Source organism: Calypte anna, chromosome Z (assembly GCF_003957555.1).
Source record: "Calypte anna isolate BGI_N300 chromosome Z, bCalAnn1_v1.p, whole genome shotgun sequence".
In the NCBI taxonomy this organism is placed as follows: domain Eukaryota; kingdom Metazoa; phylum Chordata; class Aves; order Apodiformes; family Trochilidae; genus Calypte; species Calypte anna.
Genome location: NC_044274.1, coordinates 19,412,980 through 19,437,676, shown reverse-complemented (window position 1 = coordinate 19,437,676; position 24,697 = coordinate 19,412,980). Strand labels below are relative to the sequence as shown.

At 35.3% G+C, this 24,697-nt stretch overlaps 1 protein-coding gene across 3 annotated transcripts in view; it reads right to left on the bottom strand.

Annotated features, from left to right (window-relative positions):
- MAP3K1 (mitogen-activated protein kinase kinase kinase 1) overlaps window positions 1–24,697 on the bottom strand; it is a 51,551-nt gene that overhangs the window by 14,200 nt on the left and 12,654 nt on the right. For all 3 annotated transcript variants that reach the window (XM_030467866.1, XM_030467868.1, XM_030467867.1), the window contains 5 exons: window positions 4,504–4,654; window positions 3,373–3,579; window positions 1,961–2,161; window positions 939–1,055; window positions 250–398 (listed from right to left, as the gene is read on the bottom strand). In XM_030467866.1, coding sequence (XP_030323726.1) covers window positions 250–398; window positions 939–1,055; window positions 1,961–2,161; window positions 3,373–3,579; window positions 4,504–4,654 — 825 coding nt within the window. The remainder of the gene's footprint in view (window positions 1–249; window positions 399–938; window positions 1,056–1,960; window positions 2,162–3,372; window positions 3,580–4,503; window positions 4,655–24,697) is intronic.

Sequence of the window (24,697 nt, the reverse complement as noted above, 5' to 3'; positions counted from 1 at the left end):
AAATTCATAAAGGGTCAAAAAAAGATTGAGAATTCTACTTACCATTTTTCAAGCAGAAGTTATAAAGCAAACATGCCCACTTTGTAATACAGTAACTAATGAATGCTTGACACAACTGCTTGCAAATACAGACTTAACATAGCTTGAAATGAAAGCAGCTTGGAACAAAAAGAATGTAGGTGATTCTAAACCTCTAAAATTAGAAGCGAACTACAGAATAAAGCTTTTAATTCCTTTAGAAATACTAACCTGTTTTCTGAACTAGATGTAGAAGTACTAGATGATGACAATGTATGAGAATTTGACATGCGTGAGACAAACTTCTGGATGGTGTTACGAGATGGAGCTTTGATCCTCGAGCTACGCCTATTGTGATATTTCTGGAACAAACTCTCAACCTAACATCAGAAAAAGATAGCAACATTGTATTTATACTACGAATAGTCTGTAATGAAAAGTAGTACTACCGAAGCTTAACTACTGCTAAAAAGATCTATTCACCTTCACAATAATGCATTAATAGTAGCAGCAGCAGTCATTTCATAAGTCTTATGAATAAACAGATCACAAAAAACACATCACAAGAAAAACATCTGCTTATTAAAAATAAGTAACAGCTTTAAGTATATACACAATTACTTTTGAGGACCCTCCTGTTTATCTTTCAACTAATCAAAGAAGCTGATATACAAATCTGAGTAGACAATCCAAGATTTTAATCACTCACCAAACTACAGCTCACTCCTACTGTACCTTTTACTTGCAGCTAATACTTTTAGTTACAGAGCTCTTGAGACTGGATTAAATATATTATGAAAAACATACACTGATGCTGGGTTGAAAAGCAACATTCTTCAGCATTTTTAGGATACTATCCTAAAAATTTTTACCCGGAGTGAATTTTACATTTGGCATTACACCTGTAAGAAATTGATTACCTCAAAGTTCTTTAGTGTCTTCCTCCAGAGCATTGGATCTGACGGTTCAAGCTGGAAAACCCGCAGCATAACAAAGAGCAGATGGATACAAAACGTTCCACGACCACAGCTACAAGTCTGAAAAAAAAGTATATTCTAAGGCTCCACTGAATTGATAGTTATACAAACAATCTTTCACATTCAGTGAATCACAGAAGAGATATTATCCTTCCCCTGAAAAAAAAAGTAGTTCATGCAAAATATTTCATTTTTAGGCATTAATATCTTCAATGGCCTTACAGAACATGTGAATTCCTGAAATATTACTTAGGAATATATGATAAAAAGCAGACAATTACTACATCAATTTTAAATTGATTTTTTTTCACCATTTTTTCACTTTAAAATAAAAAATCAACTTAAGCTGTTGCTGTATATATATATATACACAACATATATATACATATCACTGTAGATCCGTAACAAGAATGGCAACCAAACTTAAATGAGATGGTTTTGTTTAGTCAAAAACCTAGATGTTCTCCAATACATCACCACATTAGTACTATGAAATTCTATGAAAAGAATTTTATTAGTAGCCAAAATGAGGTCATCACACCATTAAAGGAATTATGCCATGTTCTTTTCATTTTTATATACAACATGAATAGAAGAAATAAGGTGTTTCAAAGTGACTGAACAGGAAAATGAAGTGGCCAAATTTTAGCCAAAAATACTAAGACACATAATTCAGAGCCACTTCTAGGTATGAGAAATAGGCAGGAAAATACTAATTACTTTCAAACTAGGATTATTTATTTATTTTAAGAGAAGCCTTAGACAAAATTAATGTATGTTATCAAATACATAGCAAGTACAAGCTGATTATTATACTTCATGAGCATGGACTACAACCTTTAAAGATTACTTTATAGAATGGGTTATCACAGGTTGCCAACTAACTACTGAATTTGGTTCTGAGCAGTTTTCCAAAATTAACTATAAAATAATAAAAGCCGCAGACAACACAAAAAGTTGTCTACCTGAGGCCCAATAAACACTCTGTATTTGTTATCAGGGCTGTCTCCTCCAATTAAGAAAGAATTTGGTCCTATCTGCTGCAGCAAGTACAGCCTGGCTCGCATGACTTTGTTGACACGACGATTCGTTTCCTCAGGACTGTAGGGAGAGAAGCCATCTGGAGATGGGGCTCTTCGGGGTGGTGTTATCCGTCCACTCTGAAACTACAAAACAGGTTCCATCACAAATATTTTCTGGACAAAACTAAGGTTACTTAGGTGTTAGTTCTGGGGATTTTTTTTCCCTCTAAATGACCGAGAGAGTGCCTGAAACTACTGTAACTTCATTAGGCTGTAAGTGAAGTTTTGTCTGACAAGATGGCAAAGGTCTTTTAAATTGTTTCTATTTTCAACATTAGTTGCCTTACCATATTACTACTGAATCAAGTATAGCTCAATCAGAAGATAATCATAGACTTATGACTCAAATTAGGACGTGATTATATGAGGTTTAAATGCCAACATATTTCATAAATGAAGATATTCTATGACTGGGTTTACAAAAGGGATTATACAGCCAATGGAGAACAAAAGTTAAAGAAAATCCAAAGAAAAGGAAAAAGGGTATAACTTCTTCTCCTTTATACAATTAAAGCAACTCGCTGATCATGATTATTTAGTTGTTTTTCAATTTACTTTTGTTTCCCTACAATCAAAAGTCAATCACCCAAACCTTTCATTAGAATTGTCTTCATGCAAATTCTTCACACTACTAACATCATGAGACATATTAATGGCTCTTTCCAATTTCAAATCCTCTGCTCTGATTTATGTCCACTTTGAATTTTAAGTTATAATGCAAGTTATAATTGACTCACTGTCCAGCAATAAAGTAAAAGGGTTTTTTATGTGTAAGGTTAATCTTTTCGAATGTAATACAGATTTTAGTCTTCTAATAATGAGCATACCTAAATCTTCCCTAATCTGTACAGAAAGATCAGTTCTGAAGGAGATCACAAGTGGCATACTGGCATACCAGAAACACTCTGCAGGAACCTTAATCCAATCAACAACCCTTCCCTCAATAGAATACACCTGCCTGGAGACACATAGAACTACAGGGAAAACCAAAATACCTCTATCCAAACCAAACTAAGAGAATATACATCTTCACAAGTGCCTACGTACAGTCCTTTCATTTATTCACTAGAAATAAAAATTTAGGGCAGGACAGAATTAAAAAGAACACACACAATTTCAGAGTAGAGAATAAAATTCCACACATGATAAGCATGAGATAGACTCCGCACATCTCATTCAAGTGATAACCAGCCATAACTCCTTTGTATCAGCATTTTACCCTACAAAGGAAGGATTGTCTCCATAAGCAACATATTGCAAAATACAGCCAAATTACATCACAGTGTGTAACTTACAGGCACTGGAGATACCCTTTTTCTTCTAACACCCGGTGATTCAGATTTAACGGTCCTAGATGATGATGATGATGAAGAGGAGATACTAGGAGAAGGACTACGTCTTCCTTTCTGTGTAGGTGAAGAAGCAGTGCTTTGTCCTTCAGCTTGAGGTTCTAGAGAGAGTTTATTCATTTCTGATCCATTCCCAGGGATAGGTTTCACCACCTTGCAGTAATTAAACCATGTGTTAGAATTAAAAATTTATCATTTTACACAAATGGAAAATAAGTTAATCAAAACATGTTTTGCTAACATTACATAGTTAAGCTACTATCTAGACATCCAAAGTTTGCATATTCCTGTGGTTCTAACATCTAAGAGGGTTTATCTTGTTTATCTGTATCTAGCATAAAAGTAAAAATCCTTTTTCATGTCCATTTGTGCCACTTATGATCATTGGGAGTCACAGCGACCAACGCACACTTCGAGGTACTAAATAAAATTTTAACTACACTTCATAGCAGTGATCTACATACAGTTTCTTAAAATTGCTTCTGAAACATTTATACAAAAGCACTAGCCAACAAGCCAATAGAATACTCTGATACCCAAAGTTTAGCAGAGTTGAGAACTTTGTGTAAAGGAGTCAAAAAAAAAAAAGTTTTTCTTCCTGGTTTTATTAAGATCGCTGTTTGTTTTTTTATTTTGCAGAAATTTCATATGCTTCTATTACAAAGCACAGAAAACTTTAACCTTTCAAACTAAGGAAAACTATATTCATGAAGCTACTAAGAATCAAGGGAGTACAAAGCACTACAGCACAGTTTTGTATTCAAACTTACGTTTTTACCTAATAGCTACTTCTATTGCTGACATTAGAGGGCAGTGTTGTCCCAGTATAATTTGTATTACAAAAAACCAACACCACAGCCACATGCCTTTTCTTGTAAAATAAAGCTTAATATATGCATACATTTCAGAAAGCCAGACACGGTTTCCTGGTAAACAGCTCATAGAAAAATCAACAGCAGACCATAATAAAGAGTATACAAACTGTCAAGAAAACGATGTTTCTAAGAGAAAGAGATATAAATTATTTTTATTTGCAATAGTTGTTCCAGATTCTGCCTTTCCATCACTGCCACTTACCACAGGACCTCTTCTGCTTCTTCTTTCCAGCCATTCATGCTTCCAGGCTGGCATACACGTTGCCTTGAGTTTCTCCCTGATCATGCGCTCTTCTGGGCGGTCATCCATCTTCGGCAGCCCCCTAAGGGTTTCTTTATTCTCCATGTCACAACTACAGGAAAAAAAAAACCATAAAAAACACCCCAAAAAACGAAAATTAAACAAAAACCTTACATAGTCATAAACACAATTTAGTTAATGTATATTAATTTTAGTTAATGTATATTACTACAGCATTCTTAAACTTTGTGCCATCTTATTCCCCTCATCCTTATACATTAGATGCTAAAACACTGCTTCTGACTGCAGTAAGTCTTTTAAAAAGGTAGGACTAATATGCTAGCCTGCCATTTGCAGCGTACCTCTTTTGAAGGCTGTTTCTTTAAAATGTATGTACTGCTTTTAACATTTTTACATCCAGTAAAAAGTAATATCTTGGCAAATATTAGGTCAATACAAAACCTACCCTCTATGTCATGTCAGTCACCAAAGGTTTCACAAGCATTCCTTGGCAGTATAAAGCTTGTAATCTCCAAAACAATTTACAAAATGAATATAAGTTAATGGAACATTTTCCATCTTCACAGGATACACAATATGAAACTATGTATGTGGTGTATCTTGCCATACAAAAACTTCTCTTCAAAAAAGAGGATGTGTAAACCAATACACAGAAGTCATGAAGCAAGGTTAGAGTGGCCTTTTTGAGTGACTGATTACTCAACAGCTCTTCAAGTGGGCTATATTAAAATCAACGTTCACAAGAAGTTTGTATCTGTAATACGTAAGTGCAACCCATCTGGTCTTGTAATTTTCTGATCAACAGCAAAATAGCTTTTCATAACTGCTGGCTGGCAACAACAAGTAAAAAATACTGTTAGACACTGAAAAACAAATATGAACAGTGGAAATTTCCTGATACTGCTGAGCTACCTGCTGAATCACCAAGAAACCCACATTCTTAATCAACAGCACATGATCCCCACCCATCTTCTTGAAGTTAAGAATGCTTAAAAATAAGCAAGCCTGAATAAGCCAACTGCCCAAATGAAATTTTATTTCAAAAAATAAGGCTATATAATAATTCAGTTAAAACTTCTGCTTTCATGCATCATCTGCAACTTCTAAAATACTTAGCTATGCAGTTAAAACTACATTAATGCACTGTATGAACTACATTATATTCCCTGTAACATTTATTGCAGTAGGAATATGTTAAAAATACAATTCTTATCTTCATCAGCAATGTATACTAAGATTCATATACCACAAATCCCTACTTAGAAAAGTTAGCAGGTTTTGCTCTTTGTTTTTTGTTTGTTGTAGTTTGTGGGGTTGCTTGTTTGGTTTTTTGTTTGTATTTTTTTTTGTGTTTTTTTGTTTGGTTGGTACATTTGGGGGTTTCTGTTTTGTTTTGGTTTTTTCTCTCATTGTAGAGACAAAGAAACATTAGTATTCTGAGGCAGGAAATAACTCTTCCTGTTCAGTGCTGATATGTAATAAGCAGATGCATACTGTAAACAAAACAATTTTCTTCAAGCAACATCTAAACCTGCTATTAACAAATTATTTTAGACACTAGTGATAATTAATTAAAACCAAATTATGACAGCAGGTAGAGTCCCAATGGAAAATGTGCCTCAATGTTTAAACTAGGGGGAAAGCTACTGTGTGAAAAGGGTCAACCTTACAGTTTTTCCCTCAGTGAAAAAAATCAGTTCAAAGACAAAAATCATTGCATTAAAGCAGTACAGCTCTGAAATAACATCAGTACAAGCTGAAAATAGCATTACTCTGGCTTTTTGAGTTTTTCCACAGCATGAACCATCCCAGCTGCATGAATACATAGTATACCAGACAGAAATGCTATTCCAGCAGTATTTCATTTATTCATATAGCCGTAATTAACTTCCCACCATTTAACAAGTCTTTTAGATGCCCTTGAATTCATGAACAATGTAACACAACATCACAGGCTTCACAATCTGTGCTTGTTCTCTAAAAAGCAGAAGCAACTATCTTCCCCTCATGTGACAGCTCCACATCTACTCTAGCCTGCACAAAGAACTCTTGTTCTTTCCTCCATGCAGGTAGAAAAGACAAGCCTCAAAAGCTTTTGCTCAGAGACACCGTAATCTTATTTCAGAATTTAAGGACTATGTGTTTTTTCACAGAACACAGTTTCTGAAGGAAATCTTCCCATTTTAAGTAAAGATTAGCAAGAAAATTTATTAAATATATTCTTACTGTGGAAAAAATATTTTTCCTGTGACTGAACAAAGCTCCTGCATACTGCAGGACATCCTTACTTTGCAGCCCAGAATCTGCAAGTATTTTTTTATTATTATTTTCTATATCTAAAGCAAAATCACCAATCCATGACAGGCAGGCTGAATCTTTCCTGCATTACAGTGTTGCCAGTCTCCATATCTTTACACCTTAGCACAAAAATAATCATAAATCCAGTGTATTTCAGGGAGTACTTCATTCTGCAGCATACAGAGCATTCTGATCTTCATACAGCAAAACCTATTCCTGAGCCAGGGTAATAATGTGCTTAAGTGACTGCAAGGTGGTGCTTTATTTTAACAGCAGTGACTAAGAAGTGGGGCAAAAAACAAATCTCAGAACTTAATACCTTGAATGAAGGAGTCTGAACATTCCTGAACAGCCCATATCTCTGCTTCATTAGGAAGCAAGGGTTGTACCCTTAAATGTTTCAGCTTTACGTGAATCAAGGGAGAAAGATAGAAGGCTTTTTTTTCCAGATGAACTAAGTTTTAATCTTTGACCCTCCAAAAAGGCAGCATTAAGGATCATTTAAATTCTACTTATTAGTAGTTTTAAAGCAAGAGACAGCAGCTCTTGTATTATTAGTCAAGAAATTGATCTAAATTGCAATTAAAAGCACTGAGCAGCTCAACAGTGTGATGACTACCATTTTTAATGCCTGAGCTCAGTGGTCTTCACATTGAATAGTGTAATTATTACTTTGGATTGTTTGCTTCATGAACTATAAAACTAAATACAGTAAGAGTAATGTACTGCATGGAAACAGTCTACTGCAGTATCTTGGGCAAAACATTCTTGTTTGTTTCTCTAAGACATGCAAACAGTAACTGAAGAGTTAGATTATTAACAACTTGGTTTTCTATGGATCATTGATTCAATACTTTAAACCAGATATGCAATACATGTGTTTAGGAAGCTATTGTGAAATACACAGAAAAGATTTACTTCTGAATAGCTCAGTGATTTAGTACTAATTCTCTGCAAGTATTTGTCTTACAAAGGGCATGAAATGGTACACAAAAGCTGAGTTGTAGCTCAAATTCATTTTCCTGTGCTTCTCAATATTTAAAAACAGGTTTCTTGTCTTCTCTGCTCTCTTATGGGGGCACACAGCCTTATCTAATTGTCACAATGGGCCAGATTTTGTTAGCAACAGAAGAGAGGAAAAAGGTAATTTCTGAAATAGGAAACAGTCAATTCACCAAGAAGAGGGAAGCTCTGACCACTATTTTCCACAAAATACCTAATCATATGAAGGAAAAAGTTATTAGCAGCAATTATTTGTTTATAACATCTGTCTGAAGCAAGTTAGTACAGGTAACTTCAATACCAGAAGTAGTCACCATGGGTGACCACAGAAAACATTCAGAAACAAAAGTGGTCACACAGCAGCTCTGTGTGAACAATCTATGAATTTAACAATGGGTTGTGATGAAAAGAGCCTGGGGTCTGATGGAAAAGCACTGAATTAAAGGGAACAAATTTGGAGGAATTATATATTCTGCTTGGTGTGAAAGCCATATATATCAACAATACTGGGGACAAGCTTAGATGGCATATAGAGAGTTCCTTGCGTGGACTTTACGCAAGGATTAAGGATAATAATAAAGACAGCATTGAACAGCACTGACAGCATTGCTTCATAAAAACTAATGAATCTGGCTTTCTGAATAAGTTATAAGGCTTTAAGCCAAATTTTATGAAAGTGTGAAATTAAGTTCTCTGTTAAGAGTACCTTACAAACATTAAAGGAAAAAGAGTTGCTTTTTCTTTCCCCTAGATGCCTCAGCTTTTCCAATAGCTCTTCATCACCTCCCATTCAGAATAATGTCAGGTTTCTTCATCTGGCCAATACAGTCCTGAAGCTCACAAGGAATATATAGTTAGTGATACTCTACACTGTTTGCCTTTAACTCACATGAAAAAATTGCCTCTTTCTAATGCCATTTAGAAAAATCACTAAGAAGCATTCTACACTAGAAACACCCTTCTGTTTACATCAAGTTAGCTTGCAAATATATGTGAAATACACAATCTTTATTTTTGTAACATAAAAATGTACTTATAGAAAAATCATAAATGCTGCCAAGTTGTAATTAAACAGAGAACTGTAACACTCATCAGGTTCCTGTGGAACTTCTGCTGCCCTGGGGTTCCAGGCTGTAGCTTAAGAGCCCATGTGACAGCCATTGCACAGTTGCATTTAAGTAGTTCTAGAAGTTGAAACATAATATTATTTCATTCAACATTTTTCTGAAAAAGAGAAAGAAACCTGTACAGAACATGAAAACATGAAAAAAACCCCATTGTCTATACATACAACTACTGAGTCTACTCCTCTACTGGTTTGGTAATAGTCATTATTTAGTCATAGTTTGATTACACCCCTTCTCTCCCTATTATGTAATTGTACCAGATCTCTCTCTTGAAGACTGGTATATCAAAAGATGCATTTGTCAAAGACAGCATTTCACTGCTAACAGGACAACGTTCAAAGCCAGAGCTCTAACTCCACAGACTGACCCATCACTTTCAATGCCATCTCACAGGCCCTTGTCAAGAAGAATCACCCCCTCAAGTGACAAAGGCTCAGCTCTCTAAAGACAGATTCTGATACAGATTCAGTGTAGAGTTTCAGAGGTAAATTGCCTGCCTGAATTTTCTAGCACTTACAAAGTCAAATCCACCCACCTGAAATATGCAAGACATTGGTTGGATTTCTTGTCCTGAAGCCACCTAGCCATACTTCAATATTTTGGCACTATTTAGTAGCCACTGAAAAGAAGTCCTCCTACACAACAAGCCAAGAAATACCAGCCTTATTTGCAACAGATGCTTCGTGCAAAGCTGATGAAACAGGCTTCTCTCTTTTGCATGTCTCCTAAGAAGGCTATCAAACATCTGGAAAAAACTATTACAAAAACTTCAAGGACTCTAATCCTTCCTGATGTTAGTCTCCCAGTATCAACACAGATGCTTTAAGGTATACACAAACTGTGGTACTTTAATGATGTAAAAATGACAGCTATAGTAGCTGCTCTCTCAGACTCTTCACTTTCATACTAAAATGTTTCCAGAGGGAATTTGGTATTTTAACACTATAAAACTAAAAATTTATGCCATTAATAAGCAGAATTTCTAGACATTACAGGAAATACATAATCTATATTGATACATGAGATCCAAATCTACAAGTAACTGTGCAGCTTAATTATTTTCATAAGTTTATGTGATTGGACTAATAATTGAAGTGTGATAATACAGTTTACGCCAAGATTCATAAGCCAATTACTGTGTGACAAATCTCAGTATCCTAACAGAGACATAACTCAGTATGCTTAATTCATGTTACAGCAACTTTGCAGAATACACAAATCCTGCTCTGAACCTGGTACAACATACTATTGGGCCTTACTCCAAAAGCAGCATGAATGTTGCTAAAAAGACTGGAATATGAGTGGCCGCTAACAGTCAAGTTTGTGATTAGTTCATCTGCACCAGGATCTCAAGGGTATGTGTTGAAGAGTTTTTCCCCACATTAGCCCACCAGAGCCCTCCTCTACCTCTTGCTGAAGTATAAAAGCAAGTAGTAACTTGATCATGTATCACCTAAATCAACTGCTCTCTGAACAGTATCTAATACCTTACTTGTAGTACGCAGCCTAATACCAGACAGCAAACTAAACTTCAGATTCAGACTTTTAAGGCTGTTATATCCCAAAACAGAAGCATGAAGTGAAACTGGTTAATGAAGAAAGCATGAGGAAGTGAGATTAAAACTAGGATAAACTGAAAACAGGAATGCTAAATGAAGTTTTCGTTACAGATTATATGTTCATGTAATAAAATAAAACATTCATACTGTTTTAAGTGTATGTCCTACTTTTAAAGGTGAAATTGCTTACTGTATACCAAATGTTCCCAGATTGCTGCTGGAAAGATATTTTTAAGTTCTCTCAGCAAAAGAGGATCGTAAAATTAGACTACATAAAGAAGCAAATTAAAAAAGACTTGTAAACATATTATTTCTAGCAAAGAAACAGAACATACTCCGAGATGAAGTCTTAATGACTCCTTCGGCAGTAAATGTATGAAGAACCAAACTTCTTTTAAAAACAAGTTGTTAAATTACTTAAAGCTAGATTCACAAAGTCATAAAACCCAACAATCTCTGGTCTTGCAGAAGGAAACCAGGTTTGCTGCCCTCCCTTTCTAAAGAATGATTTGACTGTCATGTTTTTTGATAAAAATAATTATTTCTCACCATGGTAATATTTGCTTTTTGTAACAACTTACTGTTTCACTGAAGTAGCATTTAAGAGTCACAAAGCAGGACCTCGGTATGCTAATCTTTTATGACAATTTAGGTACCTTGCCTGCATCTGATTTTGTTATTTAGTACTTTGTCTTTACGCTTATGCTGTACTTTGATAAATATATGGACAATAAATATGAAAAGAAGGGAAAAAATGGTCTGAGTTACATGGGGAATATCATTAATATTATTCTTATAATATAAGAATAGTAAGCTGTACTCAACATTAGACTTTGCTAAAAGGTTATCTGTCTCTGCCACTGAGACTCTGAGACCCATTCATAACATCCTCGTCCTACAAATACTACTGTATACACTGAATTTTGCTCCAAAGGCCAGAGGACTAAATATTTTCACATATATTTCTAGCTCTGGCATAAAAAGCTTTCATGAGGTGCAGAAATAAAGGAAAAAATTCCTTGCAAGCCTATTTTGCATAACTGCTAGGTGAAGACATACAACTATATAGGAATATATTAGAACTCTTCATGCACTTATGATCCACAGTGGACAGCCGATTTTCTGCCAGCATAAAATCAGAGGTGAACTGTCTCTCTGCATGGAGACCCAGAATTGGGCTCTTCTTTCCTCAGGCTCACACAGAGTGCTCTGCGCTGTGGGGGGAGAACACTGCAACAAGGAGACTTTTCAGAGACATCTATCAACTCATCTCACCACGCTACACATACAGTAAATGCACCCTATAACCATGGCAGCTACTATTACAAATGCTTATTTATGTAAGGTAACATGCTACCATGACCAAAAATTTCCAAGAAAAGGCATTCAAAACTTCTGCAAGCATGCAGCTAAAAATGGTTGTAGTTTCAACAATTCCTATTTGTGCTTCCTTAAAATCCATAGTATGAAGAGAAAATAAAAGCAATAATCTTACCTCATGAGGAAGCGATTATTTACTGAGGGGTAACTTAGAAAACAAAGAATCAATGTAGCTAGCAAACTTAAAAAAAAAAAAAAAATTCCATAATAACCAAATAGATTTGTGACGCAGCACTAAAGCCCATTAAAGGACAATTATATGGACTACTTTTAGACAAAAAAAATTTTTTTTCTCCTTATTCTCCTCGGTGAATTCCTGAGTGAGATTTTATTAAAAAACTTTGCTGCATTCATCTCATTTACAATAATGCACCTAAGCTTTTAATTTATAGCAATGCACATTTTAGAAATTTAGTGCTTGATACTAATTACAAATTACATAGTATCAAAGAAGAAATGCAGTGAGGTCAAATCTCTTTGATACGGTCCTGGACACAGAAAAAGGAATACCTTCAGTTTGTATGTAAAATTTGCAGACACATTCACATAACAGTGAGAAAGCCTAACACTAGAGAAGTATCACCTTTCAAAAGCTCCAGCTTGTTAACAATGATTAGATGAAGGACACTGTTCCATGTGAGCGGTAGCATCAGTAAGGCTTTGTATTTGAATTTCAGTTTAATGTAATTTCTTCAACACTTGTAAGCACAACATACTCTCTTCTAAGAAAGTACTTAAGAAAAACAGGTCTACAAACAACGGTCACCCCATTATAAAAAGCTTAAATTAACATCATATGTACCTAGAAAGATGTATGAGCATGAAGTCATATAGACAGATACTACACTTACACAAAACATGCTTATGTATGAAAAGGAATAGTCCAATTCCATCAAGACATACTGTGCAACAGAAGCTAAAAGCAGTGTTATGTATTTATAAAGTATTTGATGAAGGATTTAAGAAGTTAGAGCTATTCTGTCATCTGGATACAGTTTTTACTTTGAAACAATAATAGTGTTTCATTAATAAATGAAATATGCAAAATTAAATTTTATCTAGTGAGGTAAGTGGACCAAGTCTAGGTTTGTAAAAGAGTAACTGGACTTCTATTGGACATACAGAGCAAAGTCTTAAAGACACTTTGATAGTGAATAAAAATGTCTGCATTACCTTAACATTAGGACACTGACTTCCAGTTGATGACTGCCAGCCTTCTGAGAGCTTTGTAGGCTGCCAAGCACTCTCATCTTCCTACTTCCTAAAGCCACTGCTCAGTATGCACAGATCCCTGCACCCCACTTTGACCACTCTCCTGGATTCTCCAGACCAAAGGCTTCAGTAAGTATTACAGGGAAAGTAACAAGTTTTAACTAAAATTTAAAGAAAAAAAAATCAAATTTACACTTCCTGCAAAAAGTCATCAGATAACTTTCTGAATTCAAATCAGGTAAACGCTGTGGGGGAGCCACAGGTGGTGCCTTCACTTCTGCCTTTCAGCAGTCTACTTACTTCTAATTTCTTGCATTTATGTTTGAAATTAAATGACTTTTTTTTAAATGACTTTAAAAGTATAGCACTTTTAGCATTTCCATGCTTGTGAGCTACAAGAAATCCTCCTCCCATCAAGACTGCATAAAGTGATTCCTTTGTAAGTTTGCACAGTATCACCACTGCATGAATTACCATGCCACTCTGAACTCTAAAGGAAATTCCATACCTAACAAAGTAGGGACTGATTAAGAGATGTGACCAAAAGGACGACAACCTACACTGTGGAACAACCCACTGGCTGCTCCATACACACTGGTATTCACTATTTCCCATGTGTATTTACATATGCACTTGCAGGGTAGGTGGAATGAATCTGTCTCAAAACTCAGGTATGACATTTAAGCCACTAAGTACACTGAAAATAAGTTGCAATAGTATTTTAAAATAAATAATGAACTATAGATCTCGACAACAATATGTGTTTTGGAGAACAATGAGCAATTTCTCACTGATGCTAGAAACCTATTTGAAGAATAACAGAGGAAAATTTTCCATAACTGGAGAGTTGATCTTGAAGTGTCCTTTCTAATTAAAAACAATATGAGAGGAATTCCATTTTATAATTCCATTCAGAGATTCCCTCCCCAGGACATCACTATGGGTTTTGGCTGGAAAGGAGTTGCAACAGTAACTCAAACTTTCATATACTATTGCTAATCATCTGAATTTAACAATGTCATTTTTTATTGATACAAAAGAAGCACAGAAGGAAGAAAAAAATTGTAGAAGCCATGGAATTTAAAAGCTCACAAGCAAATAAACACAGGCAATCATGGTACACAAGCTTTGTAGACATCCAGAGGAGTTAAAAATAACTACAGAAAACAACTTAATTGTTAAAAACCTCAAACACCTATTTTTGAAATATCAACAGCACTTGTTTTCTCTATTGCTAGTAACTGGTATCACATTAAAGTGACCTGTTCTAACCCACAGCACAAAAATAGATGCAACCATTGTCTTAGAAGTAGCCTTGCATTGGGGAAGCTAAAAAACAACTACAATTAAAAAAAAAAATTCACTGCCTTACTGGAAGAACTGTATTCAACAGCATTGGTTAAAACATAAGTACCAAAGATACTTTCAGCGGAATGGAAGCCAAGTATATCTCTAAAATAACTATCTGTAGCATGGGAATATAGAGATAAATGTATATTTCAGACAGAGAAGACATTTTCAACACTTACTCACAGATTCTACTAAAAACGGAATTTAAGAAACAGAATAACAATGACACAGTTAAAATTCAAGTCTGGTTTTATTTGAGACTTCTTTCAAGTATATAATACTGACAGTCATCATAGAGAAAGTAAATGGAGTATTTAGTACTTTACAAGTGCATGACGGCAGATCCTTCTTTTAAACACCTTGCCCACTTGAACTTTTCTTCATCAGAAACTGACTGTCAGCATTCAAGCTAACAGGTTCTGATTTGGTGTATACCGTTGACCAGGTAAGATATCAGTTACCAGTTAAGACCAGAGATACCAATTTTCCTACACTCACATATGATCTGTGACTACTCAGACAATCTTTCATGCAGCTGACACAGTGAATCTAGGGCCCACTCAAGCTTTTCAATTGAGGCAAAGTAGAACTGCAAGAAAGACTCCATGCCAAGAACCCACAACCAAGGAAAATTTGCTTAAGAATTGCCATGGCATCTTTTTAATTAAAATTCCTATAGCTAAATTTATTAAGAAATACGCAAGTGAGGCTAGGAAAAACCTGTGTAACTCACCTTTTAAAACCTCACATGCATAAACACAAGATGCAACATTTACCTAGTTTGCTTATTAGAAAACACAAAGTTATAGAGAAATGCTAAACTAAAAAAAAACCAAAAACCAACCAACCAACCAAACAAAAAAGCAGGTAAAGCTTACAATTTTATTCTTAATCTTCCAACTAAAGTACGTACTCAAAAGAGAAACTGGACACTAAAGACTACTGTATTGGCCAGAGATGAACTAGATCATGAAACTGATCGGAAATACTGTATTTTTTAGCACCATAAATCAGCTCCAAGTTCCACAATCTTCAAATCTATTAGCAGTTATGCGACAGAGATACTAAGTTAATTTAGCTTTATAATGTAGACTTTAAAAACTAATTTAAACCCAGTGAGGGCTATCAAACTGAAGGTGCTATAGAGCATCTGTAAAACTGATGGTTCAAAAAGCTTATGGAAAATTTATTCCATGGGACAACACACAAAAAGTAAAATTTTAAAGTTTTGTTTCCCTACTAAGCAGCTTTCAAAAATTTAAGGAGTGACAAGCAGAAGCTTAAAATACTTTTCCAGAGCTGGAAAAAAAAGAAAACAAGTGCCTTTAAGGAAGACATTCAAATTTCATTTATCACCCCCCCATCTATCATATCCATTAAAGAAAAGCCAAGTTACTGCTGCTGTAGGTCCTTTAAGTTTTTCAGCTTGATTATAGATCTAAATCCTAATCATAAACACTGGAGTTTTATACATTAGGATGTTTTTAAGCATCAAAATACACTGAGTATTTAAAAAATAAGAATCAAAGATCCCATAGAATATTTATATGCAAGTAAGATCTTGAATTTGTTGCTAGAATACTCTTAGGTCAAGTACTAATATTAAAATTAGAGTGATAACAACCCTAGAAACATAATTTAAATACCTAGACTGTGAATAAACAGCTAGATGTGCCACTACAGACGAAAAACAGGCCAGAAGCTACCCTAACTTGGGTAGGCAACCTGTTGAAACAGTTCATACTCTGTTCTCCCAGCAGCAATGCCAGTTTGAGGAGTTTCTGTTCCCCACATTATTATTCTATTGCTCCCCACTGATGTAGATTTCACTTTAAAAAATAAAATTAAATATAAAAAAAATCCCACACATTTTGGAACTTGAAGTTGGACAGCAAACTATGTAAACCTGTATAACTAGATTACATCTCCAATCCAACTAATAACATGGTCCTGAAACAATTCTGCAGAAACATACAAAGGATGTCATTTCTTTGGTCAGTCTTTTAAGACTCCCATCTTCACAGTACACAAGCAGCAATGGGATTTACCCCACCAGAGACCACAGTTTCATACAACGAATAAAGTTTTATTATTAAAATGAAGCTACAGAAGTAGGAACTATAGCCCCCAAAATATTTAGCTTTTTTTCCTTCAACCTGAATTTAGTCAGTAAGATAGCTGGGCTTACTAACTGCAGCCATGGAAGAGACGTACTGGAAAGCTTAACACTATGAAAGCAATTACTACTACTTCTATTGTATGTCTGTTCAAGAAGTTAGTCCCGCAAAATAACTATTTCATTTGTCTCTGCGAAAAATAAGGGTTTATTTTTTTTATTTTTTTTATTTTTTTATTTTTTGTTTTGTTGAGTGTATCTTTCAATTTAATAATGTTTGTTTGGTCAGTTTGTTGAGATAGCATGTTGTATCCTGTTGTTTTGGGGTGTATGTTTAAGCGTACTTACAAGGAAGAAACGCCAGAAAAACGGGAGGAGGGGCCGACCGCAGGGGCCCGCCAAACAGGGACGTCACGTGACCATGCCCCTCAGCACCAGAGCGAAGCCCGCGAAGCAAGAACCAGTGCTGGGAAAGCCCGCAAAACGAAAACCAATGATAAACTGATAAGAGACTAAGGGGAAGGGCTTTATGAAAAGTATAAAAGAACCGGTTTTATTTTATCGAGCTTGCGAGCCGGTGGTGGGGCTACGGCTCCCCGGCCACCCAGTGTGCTGCAGCACGCTGCTTTACTTATATCTCTCTCAATAAAAAGTTTTAAACATAGAGTTAGAGTTTTTAACAGTCTCCTATTTATGGTAGGAACAACACTATTTTTTCAGGACAACAAGGAAGCATGGCAGTATGCCTGGAGACAAATATAAGAATAGAGCTCAAAGGCAACTGTAGGCTCTGTGCATTCACAATGTTTCCAGATGTGTCGTCTCTCTCTCCACTAGGACCTTCCTCCCTCTAAGAGCATCTTTATAATACCAAACCAGAAGGCCTCCTAGCTCAGTATCAATAGCGTCACTGTGCATGCTGTGGTAAAACTACAGGAAAAATCTGAGAAGCTCCTCCCCCTAGATTCTTCTCTATGTTCACCAGCAACATGTGGCTTCAGGAGCATGCCTCCGCATGGATTTGCCCAATACATTTTTAACTGATTGTAAGTTTTCACCTTGTGATTTGTATGCACACTGCAATCAAGAAACCAAAGGCACCTCAAATTAAATGGACCAAGATGCTTATTTATTCCCATCAATACACCACCTTTGTCTACAAACATAAGTCAGAGAAAAAAAACACGGTTAGAAAATACAAAAATTGAAGACCCAGAAATACAGTAGCTTAGAAAAGAACTCCCATAAAAACACGCATACCTTCATCTTCCCAGTTTGTTTTAATCTTGTTTCAGAATCTTTAAGAAGTTGTAATCTTCAAATATGCTCCTCTAGATATGTCAAAAGGGAATAGCATACTCAGGTATTCTCTTGAGTACTGAGAAAACTAATTGATCCATAAAGCCCAGGCTAGGTTTTTAATAAGTTTCTTACATCTTTGGCTTTCATAAATAGCAGGCATTCCATGTCCTTGCCTACATGTCACACTGCCAGCATTAAAACAAGAATGCTACAAGAAATCCCATTCAGTGTTCAAAAAAATCTTACAACAGAAATTACATTATATACAACCATACTTAAATTACAAAACAAGTATTTTTTTCTCCAAATAAAGCAAACTACAGACTCCAATATACAGTATGAGTTACAAAGACAGTATTTTTCTAGCAATACAAATAATCTACTACCTTAGCTTTCCTTAAAACTTCTTTTGCCTTTAGAGAGATAGACAAGGAGGCAGAGAAACAAAAGAAGGACATCTAATATTGCTATAAAATGCATATTCAGTAAGTTTCATCCAAATCAAACTGGCAGCTGGAAGATCCCAAATAACCACCCTGACATTTTGGAGAAGAGAGAATGAGAAACTGCAGAACTATGGTGTATGGTAAAATCCTAAAAGAAGCTAAAGTAGAATGAAAGGAATAAAGTAGACATTCAACAAACAGCTCTGTCAGTTTTACCACAGACATGCATTCCAGAAAAGGAGCCTAAGGAAGGCAAGTTCCATTTCATGGAGACCTTCCCTGAGGTAACTATACTTTCAAGGAACTTTCAGACATAAGGTCTGATTGCACTCAGGCTTCCTAAAAAAAAATTTAAAAAATTTTTTAAAAATCACTTGTAGGGCATACCTATTACCAATCACTACTAACTACCAAAAAAAGTGTTGCTAAGTCAGTTTCCCCACAGAAATACTGCATGCTTATATCTTGGAACACTTTTAGATATCACAGCAGTTCCTCCTGCTCTAGGCATTGAAGTTTTTGACAAAGCATTAGAAGTGTATAATTTCCTGCTTTGCCAAGCTACCAAAATGACTGTCACTTTTCCAACATTTAACAGGCAGACAGGGACAGAGTACTGTACCCAGATGTTGATAGTGTTTCAACAGCATGCTGAAAATGGTTTGAAGGAAAGTGAGAAGCCAAACTACAGACAAACAAAAACAAAAGACAACCTAAAATTGCTGAAGGCATCAACAACAAAAAAGGCAATTTCTTTCCATGGCCTAGACAGAACAAGACCAAATATTAGCCAGTAAAGATGCATTCTCATGCTCTCTGATACAAATACTAAAAAAGACCATAATCCACATACACACATTTAAGTTACACTTTGCCCCAACAGAGCATGAAAACAAAGACAGATACAAATGGAAGTTAAAGAATGGACTCCTTCATAAGGACTCCTTCCCTTCCACAAGTGGAGATGGAAAAAAATTGTTTGCAGAAACTGGCTGCATGCTTTCAGTTTCTCTTTTCTGGCTAAGAAACCCTTCTCCATCCTGTGGTAGCAGACAGAAGTCTCTGTGAAACTCCATTAATTGGAGGCAGATTCTGGAAAACGGAAATTTATTTTCAAGTGCTATTCTAGCAGCAGAGCATGGTTTAGGAAACAATTCCTTTTCTACAAGTTGTTACATTCAAAAAACCATCGAAGTTGGACAATGCAGAAATACAGATGTTTGTTTCAACAGCTACAAAAAGCAAAATGTGTGACAGTCTTAGATTACTTTTGCACTGAATTGCTCTGAACAGCACAGAACACAGTAGAACACAGTTTACTCAATTTAAAGTATATAAGGTTAAATAAACATAATAGGTATGATCAGCACACAACTGCACTTATAATACAATCTGTCACAATTCAGCTTCTCCTTAGACACTGCCTTTAAGTAAGAAAAAATTTTACCACAATAGAACTGGTAGAACTCAAAAGGAAGTGTTTTGCTGGAGATCAGGACTTTGTTTCCTTACACTGCAGAATACACTGATCAGGATTGTTCTTTACCCACTGGACTGGTTACTTTGCATCCTCTGCAGCAAACTCACCATCCGCTAAAAATTCAGCTGCATTAGGTATGTTAATAGTAAAAGATACTTGTTATCTGCAAGCAACCTCAGAAGACTTTCACAGTAGTAGTTACAAAAGTTCATCAAGAAGCAAAAACTCAGATCATTATTTTTTAAGGGAGAGCTGTAATACAGGTACAAATGAATGCAAATACTTATCTCAAAATAATTCTCTTAACAGAAGAATAATTCTCTTAAAAGAAGAAATCTTTTTTAATTTACAGATAATTCATCCAGTTGAAAGTGGTACAGTAAAGAAAACATTAGCTACTTGGGAGATATTACTGTTAAGTAGTAGTGGTTGTTCTATCTGTAACTTAACAGCTCCAGTTTAGAAGAGCATTACATAGTAAACTACTTACATACCCACAGGCTATGGATCTCTCTTATCCATAGGAGGTACGATTCTCCCTCCTCAGTCCAGGGCCCAATAAGCAAAAGAGGTAGTCGTGTCCACAAAACAGCATTACTTTAAGAGGTTCTTACCAAGAAGAAAGCAGAGCAAGACATCTAGTCCGTGGTCAAAAGTATTGCCAACAAAAACTACAATCAATGTGAATGTGTGAAATAAGTTAGTTATCTGGAGGTTTTATTTCCATTTACTCAAAATATCCATGGTTTTTCTCCCTTAAAAAAGGCAGCAGAGTTCAAGTGTATTGAAACAGCTGCCCAAAATACCTATGCCTAGTTTAGTAGAATGCTCAAGTCCAGCAAGTGTGAGGTTGGAGTGGTGGTGTGGGGGTGGAACAGTTCTTGTTTGAATTTTTTCTAGTCTCATATACTCAGTACAATCATATCCATACAAGATTCACTTGTTTTGAAAATTGATCATTAAAAGCCAAGCTTCTAGTGTAAAACATACTGAAACAGATTTATAGGTTGCCATCTGAAGACATTAGAGCTATACTGGAATTCGTGACAGCCCCACAAATCAATCAAACAATTGGATCTTATCAAGGAAGGGAACAGCTTATGCTAAATCCAGTAAACACAACAAAAACAAACAAACAAAAATCACAAACAAGACTTTGAAACAATATCAAAGGAAGTTAAAAGAAATCACTCCGGTATCTCTATCATCCCATCAATACTTGAAAAAAAAAAACCACAAACAACCCTGAACCAACTCAAAGCCAACAAATCCATTCTTTCCTTACACATTATTCCATGTATTTAAGCATCTCATAACTGCTATTTGTGCCACAGAAGCACTTTACCTTGACAGTGAACGCCTTGCTTATTATAAGCAATAAACCAAATTGAAACAGGTGACTGAAGTGCTGGTTTTCTTTTCTGATTTTCTGCACAATCTGGAAAAATATCCTTGGGCACTATTGAGACATTTTTGTGAATTAATTTCTAACACAGGCAATTTTGACATACTATCCTAACTATTACACTATTCCCCCTTCCCATGAGCTAGAAGTGCAGTACTCATCAATATTTCAGTTGTGAAACCAGCACCTGAAAGACATCCTTACCACTGCTAGGTCCAAAATTTTGCCACCAACTGGTAGTGAAAGGTATCTGCTTCAATTTTTTTCCCCATTTATTTGGAATGAAGCTTCAAAGATTTTTTTTAAAAGGAGCAAATACTAGATTGAATCTGTAAAACACATTTAGATTAGAATTTACATATCTAGTTCCCATTTTTTTTAAGCCATTACTCTTTAAAAGCATCTTCCAGTTTTTCCACTTCATGGCAAATCCTGCATGGCGTTTTTATGCCAGTATACATAAGACACCTTTTATAGCTTGTATGTGAAATGTAAAGTAAATGGTCATCTGATGAAAATACCAACCCAATTTGCAGGTTAAGATTAGCAATGAAAATTGCGTAATTCTAGAATCTCTAGGTTTCTAAAACCTTAACAAAATATCCCAGAAAATGATACATCTAAGTGCTTTTCAGGTCCCCCTTGGTAGTAGTCACTATTAAAAAATAATTTAGAAATTAGAGGGGTTTTAAACAGTATTATACCCAGGCACGGGTGTAATTAAGGAAGAAAACGTGTGTCAACATCTTATATTTGAAAGTCAACTACATATTTTTGTTCCTGCAAGAAAAGCTCTATTTAAATTAGCATTGGGTGTCCATGCTTTCAGAAAAAAGCCAAAAATCAGAAATCCACTTCTCCAAGTATAATGCAAACCTTTATTACAGAAATATTTTTCCCTTAACTTTCACCCTGCTGTTCAGTTCAGTGAAGAACAATTAATGGAAAATACCTGATGCATACTTGATATACATAAGCATGCAGCAAAGGCAAGTCCAGAGTTTCAGTAAAGCCAAGGCCTCTTTTCCTCTCCGGACTCCACTGTCAGACACAAACACAGGCTACAAGTTTTGAGGCTGCCTGAGCAACCATTTTCTCTTAAAAAGGGGTCCAAAAGCCTGATTGTTTGCAAAATTTACCATTACACTTCAGAGCTAACCCAGAAGAGAGTTCTTCAGTCACATCTCAACACTAAATTCACCATTTGGACACATTTCTTTCATTTTAACAGGAATTTCAGAAACTAATGCATATGTTCCTGTAGCAAGCTTTAACTTCAATTTTTACCAGTTTCTTAAAAAGATTCTCCAGTAGTTTTGAACGCCACAATGCCCTAAAATTAGGAAGGCACTAAATGCAGATGCGCATACAAGTGTCTCAATCTGGTTTAGAGTTTTTACAGGTTGTTTTATTTCAGTGGTCTAAGAGAAAGTTAAACTAATACCAACTGAATCTTGCATTCTTATTAAACCATATTATAATTTCTTCATGCAACAATAATTTCTGGTCCATTAAAATGATGACCCTAAAAATCCTTATTAATTTTCAAATTGGTGGATAAAAGCCAGATAGTCTCTCTTCAAAACCATTCAACAAATGCCATCTAAAGCAAATTCCAAATTTTGAGAAAAGTAAAATTTTGGGACTATTCCTGGAAGACTCTTAACCACTTTCAACTTCAAATTGATAATGCAAATAATATTTAGTTTTGTGCACTTAATGATAAAAAAAATCCAGAGTAAACCGTATCACTTTGAGCAAACTGGTTGATAAACCTGTTTTTCTGTTAATTTGTTCCCACCGAAAAAGAGGGCATTGCATTTCTGAAAAAGAAGGTTAAAAACTGTTACTGCTGTTCAGCAGTAACTCAAAGTTACTGCTTTTCTGGATTACTCTCCTCCCTGCTTTCACAATACAAAAGCCTTCCAAGTCATATGAAGTGTCCGTAGAAACAATTTGGTTTTCTAAAACAAATTACAGACCTCCCAGAGCTGTTACCAAATTTAGACTTCACATTTAAGCATTTCTATATTTCAGCTGTATTTAAAATCCAACCTTCACTTTCTGCATAAGCAGAGGGGCACAGTAAAGAAACAGAAAGGAGCAAAGAACAGAAGCTTTGTTCACCTTCAGAAAGCACAAATCAAATACCAACAACAGAAATTCAGACCCATTAACTGATATTTAAAAGAAAATGGAGTAACTCAAGTGGGTTTTTCTGCATGAGCATTTCAGACATAAGTGTATCAATCAAGAAAACAACAATAGAAATCAAGACTGTGTTCTGAAACTCGAGTATTTAAGAAGCACTGATTAAGGTATATGACAATTACTTTACAAAAAGATGACCAGTGAGGAAAATGGGACTGCAATGAATGATAATCCAACTGCATAGGGGAAAAAAGTTGCTAGCTAAATGTTTTGGTGTGGCTTGTGATCCTATTCAAGTAACAGCATGTAACTAAGGCACAAAACACTGAATCATTCTTTGATGTTTGAATTTTATGAAGCACAACTCACTTCTTTACAAGTGATTTCTTTAAGTCTCTGTACACTCAGGTTACAGTATTTTCACACTGTGAAAATCTAAACTTGCACAGGTCTAGGGTCTTTGTGTATTGGTCTAATGAGTCTTGTACAAAGAGTGAGCAACTAATTACTTGATTCAAAAGGAAAAAATAAGACAGTTTTTAAACTGACATTTTTTTGTAAGCAGCCATAAGTGTCCTACTTAAAATTAAGTGAAATCATAATTAAGAGGTATTTTTGTTCAAGAACATTAATTCTTACTTGGAAAGATCAAATCTGTAAAGCTTTCCTCCAAAAATTTCACAAATGTTTTTTTGCGGAAATAGTCATCTCAGTAAGCTGCTTGTTGTTCACACTTACAAAATCTTTGAGAATTTAAAATCAGAATTCTTATAAAGATCAATGATAACCTAGTGCAGAGTGTTGCTTTAGTTGTTTGGGTTTTTTAGCAATGCATTTAAAAAATATGAAATACAAGCTAGGACTGTGACTTGAAGCAGTAATACCTACTCTAGTCATGAAACAATCATAAGAACATAGGGAATGAGTGCAAAGTTTCACTGAACCAACTTAAAGAGGAAATTATCCCCGTGGTTACAGAGGAAATATCTTTCACCCAAAGGAAATCAACCACAACAACTGAATCTGAAATAATTCCCGGGCTGCTACCAAGAAACCTTTGTGCCTATGAAACAATATAACAGCAACAAATTAAACTGGTTACTGCCAAGCAGTCTGACCATCCTGGCAGCTGTGGGGGTTTACATTTCCATTTGTGACCACCCTGCTGTGTTATGACTCCTCTGGTTTTAGGTAAAAACAACTTGTGTTAACACGAAATAGTAAGAAAACTATTCCTGAATTTGTATGATTATTACAAATGCATAATCCAATTTCATTTTCTCTATTTTGCTACACAATTGAAGGT